General features: G+C 42.3%; 4 protein-coding genes across 5 annotated transcripts in view; 2 read left to right on the top strand and 2 right to left on the bottom strand.

Annotated features, from left to right (window-relative positions):
* Positions 1-3103, bottom strand: part of LOC126558132 (E3 ubiquitin-protein ligase RING1) — a 470233-nt gene extending 467130 nt beyond the window's left edge. Inside the window, exons 1-3 of one of the 2 annotated variants that reach the window (XM_050214088.1) lie at positions 2062-3103; positions 1814-1986; positions 1674-1729 (exon numbers count right to left, since the gene is read on the bottom strand). In XM_050214088.1, coding sequence (XP_050070045.1) covers positions 1685-1729; positions 1814-1986; positions 2062-3100 — 1257 coding nt within the window. In that variant the 5' untranslated portion in view covers positions 3101-3103 and the 3' untranslated portion in view covers positions 1674-1684. Of the gene's footprint in view, positions 1-1673; positions 1730-1810; positions 1987-2061 lie in introns of both variants that reach the window. The other variant, XM_050214087.1, reaches the window with a different exon arrangement.
* LOC126557104 (V-type proton ATPase 116 kDa subunit a 1-like) overlaps positions 1-9341 on the bottom strand; it is a 263661-nt gene that overhangs the window by 56271 nt on the left and 198049 nt on the right. The gene's annotated exons all lie outside the window — the stretch shown is intronic.
* On the top strand, positions 3832-4380 carry LOC126560097 (uncharacterized). The gene is made up of 2 exons (XM_050216259.1): positions 3832-3837; positions 3904-4380. Exons 1-2 carry the CDS (start codon positions 3832-3834, stop codon positions 4378-4380), a joined length of 483 nt encoding a protein of 160 aa, XP_050072216.1.
* Positions 5489-6931, top strand: LOC126559839 (vacuolar protein sorting-associated protein 72 homolog). Its single transcript, XM_050216012.1, has 4 exons — positions 5489-5647; positions 5710-6140; positions 6217-6403; positions 6466-6931. Exons 1-4 carry the CDS (start codon positions 5514-5516, stop codon positions 6929-6931), a joined length of 1218 nt encoding a protein of 405 aa, XP_050071969.1. The 5' UTR covers positions 5489-5513.

Here is a 9341-nt window from a genome sequence, read left to right as displayed (position 1 = left end):
TCACTATTCAAATTTAAACTGACAATTGACAGCTGACATTGTTTAGCTAGGATCACACATCAGATTACTGCGATTTGCTCTTTTCCGTTACGATCAATCATTAATCCGCGTCTTAGTGCAATTTTAGGTTGTATTGATCCGAAATTGAATTAATCCGGTAGCGACAACGGCGCTGGACTACGCACGGGAGGCCTAGGTTCGAAGGCAAGGCCTACATCCGACAGAAACGCGAGCCCGATAGGCTTGGATAGAGATCAATGATACGAAGACATACTCGGAAGTAGAGTATCAGTTTGACGACGACGATCTCGAGATAGTAGTTGAGTTCTGATACCTTGGTATGATCGTAACTTCGGACAACAACGTAAGCAGCGAAATCTAAAGGTGCATTGTTGAGAGTAATCCATAAACTCCTGTGAAGCAGAAGACTTTGAAAACACGGAGGACTCCAATAAACTAAGGATTATCTTTGTCGGAACAGAATGAATCACAAGTAGGCTAAGCTATTTGGCGGTGCAGATATCCTGACGATCAAATCAAAGGATTTGACGGAATCATACCCCACCAGGAAGGAGCACGTCAAAAACCCATACGGCACAAGGCGTTGAGGAGCACAGCGAGCTCGTTAGCCTGATCAGCTGGATCCGGAACCTGTCGAAGCTCTGGAGGACTGCAACACAAAACCGAATTTCCTGGAAACGGATTGGCGATCTTCTCATGTTAGAACGACGTGCTCGAACTAGAGCAGGTGAAGAAGAAAATCTCTCGAAAACATTCTGAAGTCATGGAAGTCTTTGAGGTAGCTATGCGCGTTCTCATCCGGATGCAAAACCGAACCCATTTACGTTTTCCAATCAAAAGCCACCTTGCCTTAGAAAGCACACCAACCCTCCCAATGAAAGTCAAAATATATCAGTCAATGTCAGCAAAGTCAACATCTACTCTCCTTTAGGTCACCCACCACAAAAAGCGGTTCCCGCATGATGCCGACAGAGAAACCAATCCGGGATGCATTTGTATGCATTCGTACCATGCATAATGCACCCGCGCATACTGCTTGGCTACTGAATAATGCATAGGCATTGAGGGAAATACGTGCAAAAAAACCCCCCCGCTCCACATAAACTCGCATAAACGGTCGCAAGAGAAAGCCAAACTTATTATTGCAACTAGAAAAAAAAAAACTGAAGAAACTGGTTCAAAGTTAAGGTCTATTTTATGCGGTCTTTTTCTCGCTTCGGCTTCCCCCGAAACCGTGCCGGGAGTCTCGCTCGTTTGCTTTGAATATAAGCAGAGTTTAATGAGAGAAAGAAGGTTTTCTCACGGGGTGTTTTTGTACTGTACCATACCGGCACGCGGGGGACACCAATTTGTTTCTTCCAAGTATTTACAGCACATTCATAATCGTTTGCATGATGATTGATGCAAACGATTTATCGGTTTAATTGCAGGCAAAATGTGTCTTAACAAGCATAGTGAAGGTGTCGGTCGATTCTATTCACAGCCAGTAAGTACGACCGATTAGCGTGAAGGAAAGTGTGAGATTTTTGTACGCGTGCCTACGCTTTCTTTATTAGTTACCTTAACCCTAGGCCACATGACACGTCATGGTCAGTATGGTTACAAGCCTAGCATACAATGTCCATCCTATAAGCTAATTACTGCCCTCTAACCGGCTGATGTTCTAGGATTTCTTCCACGAGTAGTACATCTCCAACGGTTTGTTGACCTGTGGAAAAAGAAAAGCAAAACGGTTAGCTTATTCCTGCCTTGGTGCGAATGATCCATTCGTGCATCGCTTATGTACCACTACCTTCCAAAATTTTTCATTCACTTGCTGGAGTGTCTGATTGCCGCTAAGCACTACCAGCTGGTTCGGTTGCTGTGCTATGTAAATGCAGAAGTTTAGCAACCGGTACGTCTCCGGTAGGGCCGGATCTAAATCTAGCGTCAAGCGCATGGCCAGATACTTGCTCAGATGGTCAACTGTAAGAGAAGGTAAGAAAATACACCATTTAAACACTCTTGACCTACAAGGAAACCGATTTCAAAAGACCGTACTGGTAGCATTCGATGTAGTTTTGATGTATCGGATCGAGTTTTCCTTCAACGCTTTCAGCAAAGGATTATCGCCGGCCATTTCCGTCGGGTGCGGTTTAAATACGAGCTCTATCTCGTCGCTCCCATGCTCGGAGTTGCCTTCACCTTCCGTGTCGAGGTTGGAATCATTCTCTTCCGTACGCATGTCCATTTCGCTGTTGCTTTCCGACTCTTCCGATCGCTCGGAGGTCATTACCGAACGAGGACGCTTCGCTTTGCTTGCCGAGCTTATATTCGAAGGGACCGGCGACGGGGTGCTCCGTACCGAGGGTGGATTCGAGGACTGGCGCATTTGGTCTCCTCCGGCCGTCGAACCGCCACTTCCTCCACCACCACCACCGGTAGCAGCTGAACCTGTGCTACCGGCGCCAGCTGTGGTAGCATTTCCACCTGTCGATTGGTTGTCCTTGCCCGGTTCACTGGTACCGTTTGCCGTTGTAGTAGTGGTGGTGGTGGTGGTAGATGCTGCAGGTACAGCGGTTGTGTTCGAAGACGAACTAGCATTCGACGGTGGCAATCCATCATTTTCTCCCTTTTGCTTTCTGTTCGGTCGGTTCTGTGACTGTAGCTTGATGCCTTCATTGATCGAATGTACCAACGCTTGCTGGGAGTGGCTCTGGTTAAACTTGGCCAGCACACGTTCCTGGTGCGCCTCGTACTCATCCCGGCTGGGGTAGATTTTTGAGATGAGCAGATCAAAGTTTGGATCCGGACGCAGCGAACGCTTGGAGACGAGCTTCTTGCGACAAGTCGGACATTCCTTGTTGCCAGATCGCAGTGCCGTAATGATACAGTCCGAACAGAACCGATGCAAACATTCCTTGGTAGTCATCGTTTTCTTCAGCATGTCCAAACAGATCGGGCACATCAGTTCACTGTGCAGGCTGCGGGGCGATACGGCAATCTCCGTATTGTCCGTAATGGCTTCCTGTGGCGTACGGTGCAATTCGTACAGCGACAAATCCCATGTCTTGTTTTGCATGGGTTCGATTGATGCCATTTTGGAAGCGGCTTTCTACGTCCTCTGTTCACCTAAACTCTCCGTACCACGCTCCTTGTTTTTCCGTTCTTTTTTGCTACAATTACAATTATTGTGACGAAAACAGCAATAAACACTGTGCCAGAAAAATGGCATCAAAACAAGAGGCTTTTTTTCCTTTTTCTACCAAGGTACATAGATAACAGATTGGCCATCGTACTGTCAAACTGACGTGCACTGCCAAACGTGCGGTAATCGAAAAAGAAAAGAAAAACATATCTTTCAGCTGCCGGGCGTGAAACATCTTGTGTACGGTATTGATACGCTTTATTTGCTGTATTTGGTAGTTTTAGAAATGTGATTGGTGCGAAAAGTCTAAGTTACACGATATCCACCATAGAAGAATATGTGTACTGTGCAGTTAGTTCATGTTATGGTACGTTTATGGAATGGTGAAGCCACACACCGAATCCTTTTACCACACCTAGTTATAAGATATTGATAAGGATATTTGTTGCGTTATGCTGAATCATTGGGTTGCATTTTTCTACATAGATTAAGAAGTATTAAGGTTCCCAACATCGGACTTGTTCCAATGTGGTCTTTCTGCTGTCGGTGTGCACGCTACGAACATACATAATAGAGTTGTTTGTATCCATTCCAGTAACAAGACCCTTCAGTGAGATTGGTCGTTTAAATTCAAAGAGTTTCCCTACTATAGTAGTTCCTACTGTTGCCCAAAAACAGCAAGCATGAATGTAAGTGAAACTTATTGCACTATTTTTTACAAAGCAATATGTGCCCTAAACAACTTCTTCTTGCAGTGCTTCAAGTGTAGCTGTGGTTGCGATCGACTCACCAAAGAAGAGCTAGAGCACATACTCCAATCTACAAACAGTTATCGAGAATTTCTCAACAATGAAACTGCACGCAACATGTTCAGAAGCATGATTTATCCCGATGAGACCAACACACCGCAACCATCCGGATCTCAAAATCGTCCCGTGGGAAAACGTCCCAAACCGATGGCCATTAAATATTTGGAATTAATCGAAGAAGCTGATCGGTTGCGTCAGGCAAACGATTTGAGCGAGGAAGATGTTGAAAAGTTTGCCGATTCTGTTCCCGACCTGGAACTGGGCGATCGGCTGTGCGAAAGTACCAGCACGAATCGTGAAGAAGTGCTGAAGGACATCATTAGGAAGTATGGCCCCAATCTGACCGTAACTGACGAGTACAAGAAGTTTATAACGAAACTTACCAAAGCGCATGATGGTAAAATTAAACTTGAAAAGTCTTAGAATTACGGTATGATTCAGCAGACATCATTTGAAAGCTTTTCTTGGATAGTTAATTGTCGCAGTTGCTCGCATGTGTTAAAATCCATTTTACCTTTAGGTTAAATTCCGTCGTTAGGTTTAGTTTTCCAAAGAACTTTTTTCTCTTACAGACCTCATTTTAATGAAAATGGTTGTGCATTACCTTTATACAGCATCACGTCCAATTGTTTAAATTTGTTTACTTATTCAGTACACTTAAATTATTGTTCTCCTTAACTACCAGTTAAGTGTCTTAGGCATCGAATGCATCAAAAGCCGGACTGACAAAAATACTGCCACCTGAACGATCAATGTACAAGGGCTGCTTGAAATGAACTATTTTCAAGAATAAATGGGAATGATTAAGTAAAAATTTTACATCTTTTCCATAACTGTTCACCTAGCCTCAAATCTGAAACACTATTTTGGTGGTCGATTCGCTTATTTATTCTACATCATAGGTTCAGTACTTCAATCGCCATATGGCGTGCATGTATCACAATTCTGGTTCAACTTTACAGCTGTATGCCTTAGTCTGGCCCGTTCCAAATAAAGAACAATTATTTTTCATAAACTCGCTACGGTACCATATCCGCAACTCAATTATCTTCTTTGCTACCGTATGACGGTTAGCTTTTTTGCCAATTTATTAATTTTGCTATATTGTCCCAGAGTTATTTTGTGTAGTAAAATAAACACGGTTGAAATCAAGCGGCGGATTAAAGTAAAGCCCATCAGTGTAAAACTTTGTTTACTCACAAACTCCCAACTCAGATTGACAGCCGCGGCAGGGCTGCTGCTGGTTGTTTTGGTGATGTTTCGACCTTGTATTGCAATTTGGAATAATGCAACAATGCAAAGGTATGAAAATCCTTAAATTTTCTTATAAAATAACGCATTCTGTTTAAGTTTTGTTGACCTAAATTAGAAAAAAAGTTTTTGATAAAGGTTCACCTTGCATATAGCAGCCTTGACCAAAGAACGCTCCGCAAATGTCAAGCGATGCTGTCGGATTGTTTACATGAAAATAGTCAACGGAAAGAAACGAACTACACTTTCGTTCATTATATTACAATTTTAAGTAGCAAATCGCAATTTCTTGCACATTTCTCACGATGGCCGCTACTCGGGAACGTCGGTCAAATGCCGGGCGACGAATGGCCACATTGCTGAACGAAGAGGAAGAGGATGAATTCTACAAAACATCCTACGGTGGATTCAACGAGGCGGTAGACGATGGAGATTATGTGTAAGCACAGTTGTTTGGTAAACCAGAATCTCCCCTGTAACTCTCACATTTGTGTATTTTAGTCAGAAAAATGACGACGAAGAAGATATCATCGATTCCGACTTCAGTATCGATGAAAACGATGAACCAATATCCGACATGGAAGAGGAACCGGCCAAGGGTACCAAGCGCCGCAAAATGGGCACGGTAACGAAGGCGTACCGTGAACCGGTCCCCAAAAAACAGGCACCCAAAACAAAGGAAGCGAAGCCGAAAAATGAAAGACAATCGACACTCCGCAAGCGGCCAAAGTTTACCGTAATTGATTCGGGTCGCAAATCGTTCCGGAAGTCGACTGCGGCAAAAACGGCTGCAACACAGAGCCGGTTAAAGCAACGTTTCGAAGCAGAACGTAAACGGACACGAGTCATACGGACGGAGGAATATATCCCAACACAGGAGGAACTGCTTGAGGAGGCAGGAATTACAGAACGAGAAAATCTCAAATCGTTGGGTAAGTATTTGTGTTACGAGATTTTTGAATTGAATTCTAATTTTAAACACTTTTCTCTCATCTCTATGATATGTAGAACGCTTCCGAAGGATGGAACTAGAGAAACAAAAAATTAGACCCACGAAAAAGAAATTTACCGGTCCAACGATACGCTATTTCTCCACTGCCATGCCCATCATTGAGGAGGTTTACGACCAAAATACCGATGTAGACCCGCTAAGCATAAGCGATCCAAAGGAGGCGGATGATACGGGCGAGAAAACGTAATTCATTTGCTCCAAATAATTGGGCCAATCGTTCCAACTAACAATTCTCTTTTCTTCAGGGCAAGAGATAAGTCCGTAAAACGAATGAAAAAGAAATCAACCGTAATGGAGATAACAGGCCAGTACGAGCGAACCTTCATCACCTTCGAAAATGACATCGACAACAAGGTGTTCGATTCGTACTTTCCCAAACCGGACACAACCCGGAAGCACCGTCAGATATGTGCCGTCACACGGCTACCGGCTCGTTACTACGATCCCATCACGCAGCTACCGTACCGGAACATGCAAGCATTTAAAATATTGCGCGAAGCGTACTACCAGCAGCTAGAGGAGCGTGGAAACACCGACAATCCGGTCGTGGCACAATGGTTAGAATGGCGCAAAAAGATAAAAGAATATCGGGTGACGACGATGAAGAAAATGCAGTCCTCTGCCAGCACGAATCCGAAACCGCCCGCCGCTAGTACAGCTGGTGGTAGTCCAATGAAAATAGCCGCTGTGGAGGTAGGGACGACGAAATGAAATTAATGAAACGAACGGTAAGAGTAATTTTCTATTCAATAATAATAAATCGATTCGGAAGGAAAGACACAAGATTCTTTCTAGGCTAAAGTTGGCAATTTATTTGTGTGGGTGAGTGTGTGTGTGTGTGTGGTTTCTGCTTTGGAGGACTGGTCATTCTCGGGGCCAGTTTTGGTATTAAAAAGCCACAGACAACAATGCAACTATCACATTCACATCAGACTATCTTCCTATAGTGCAGCCTAGACATCCCCAAACGTGACAAACGCCGGGAACACATCCCACCGCTACTTGGCAACTATCTATCTATTAATCAACGACATCAACGGCAACAAGTTACACGAATAGCGTATTTATGATTCTAGACAAATCGGGTAACGGTGCTTACACTGGCACTAAGCCTACACCATTTTTTCCTCACGGTGCATAGTTATTTCTTGATTATTGTTGGCTAAATACTTGCTTGGAAGCAACGGGTTTTTTAAAGTTATGGCCACATCTAAAATACCACTCACCCTCCCAATAGACACCCCTTTCTTTTTAAAACATGTAAAATGGTAATCAGTTAAATTGTAACATTTGCTATAAAAAAAAACTGAAACAAATGTCCGTTTTCGTTAACTTTTTATCTCTGTTTGAACGGGATTTTCTACCATGCAGTAGTTAGCGATCGATGTATCGATTTCCTATGGACTGAAACAATCGTCAATGTTTTATGTGTTCTAGGTATAAATTGCAATCTTCCATTTTTTAACAGTCATTTAAATTTGATTTGTCTATTAAAATACTCCATTTTCCAGCGACACACACGCACAGATCAGCGACGGTTGAGTCAGTAAGGGAAGAAGGGTTGGTCGGAGGGAACGCAATTGGCAGAAGCCATAATATTTCAAGTCAAATATCCTTTTCAAATATTGAACTGGGGACTGCTGAGATAAAATTTTGAGGATTTTTGGAGCCTCTATTGCCAAAACAGTAAAGAAATTGCTGTTGAAGATTGGTTTGTTATATGAGGCCTTACTCCTGAGACGAAAAAGTTTGAAAGTACTCATACCATTAAAATCAGTAGTGCTAGCCAGCTGAGTCTTAAATTCTTTTTTAATGGCCTCTAACACAAATATCCGGGTAACTAACTCGAATAACCGGATCCCTCAACTCGAATATCCTTAGCCCCTAAAACGGCCCTTTCGATCCATTACTGAGAATAGCAACTAATCGCTCAGAGCATCAGAAAGAGCTCCGAAAAAGTGAATAGTTATTGGAGAGCAATCCATAGTCCCAAATCTTCGATAAATTAATAGTTATCGCCCTCCAAAGTTAGTCAACATGGTGATACAAACGTTAGTCCAGAACAAAACGTTACGTCCAAGAGAATGTTGAGTATCTAATTAACTAATGTTTAAGACATTATAATATCTCTTGACCATTTCAACCTTTCGCCCAAACTTATCATGTGTGTGTCGCCTCGTCCAGTGTGTTCTCTCGATTGATTGTTATTTTCTGCTATTGTAACTTTCATTTTCATGTTCTTCATTTAAATTTAAAAAAGAAAGTATACTAAAAGTCTTCCGACCATAAATAACGTTCAAATACGATTAACGTCTGTGTGTGTTGAACAAGAAAATACACTTCACTCTCTATTCGCATTCTCTCTTTCACTCTCTCTTTCTCTCACTCTCTTTCTCTCTCTCTCTCTCTCTGTTATAGAAAAAATCTACTAACTTTTTAAACAATTAATTTCAATATATCATCTCTATATGTATACCATTTGGGTGCGACTGTGTGTGTATATTACTACTAATAATTGTATAAAATAACATAAAAACAATCCATCAACTACTGTTCCCAGCACGGCGTGGGTTACAACTACTACTGTACTGCAAAAAACTTCCATTTTGCGTACTGCAGCTTTCTTTACGGTTCAAAATGGCTGGACATGCATCGTTTTCGTCCTCAAATTGGTAAAAATGTCTCCTTCTGGGTGGGATACTGACTGACTTGGTTTGCTCTCCTCCCTCAATTCTTGTGTTTCGTTAAAATCTAATCCACTACATGGTATGTCCGACTTCCTCTCTCTCTCTCTCTCTGTGTAAAATATAACTAAGTAAAACCTTTGCTTGTGTTCTAATTTAATTTTCTTTCTTCTGGTGGATACGTTGTTTTGCAGTGTTAGTTTTTTATCATTTTGGTTATCATTCGTTTGTTTGTTTTGTTCTTGTTTTTAAAATACTGGTTGGTTATACTGGGGGAGCAGGATCAACACTAACGTCAAACATCAAATAGCTCATTTTCATCCTCCTACTGCAAGGATTTTCCTTGAGTGTTTCAGCCTGACAAAGCTTACAAATTTGCAAACAAAAAACCCTGTTAGTGAGGCTCCTAATACTGATACTGATATTGGCAAACAGTC

This window comes from Anopheles maculipalpis, chromosome 2RL (assembly GCF_943734695.1).
Source record: "Anopheles maculipalpis chromosome 2RL, idAnoMacuDA_375_x, whole genome shotgun sequence".
Taxonomy (NCBI): domain Eukaryota; kingdom Metazoa; phylum Arthropoda; class Insecta; order Diptera; family Culicidae; genus Anopheles; species Anopheles maculipalpis.
The sequence above is the reverse complement of the archived record's forward strand: the minus strand, read 5'-3'. Positions and strand labels throughout refer to the sequence as shown.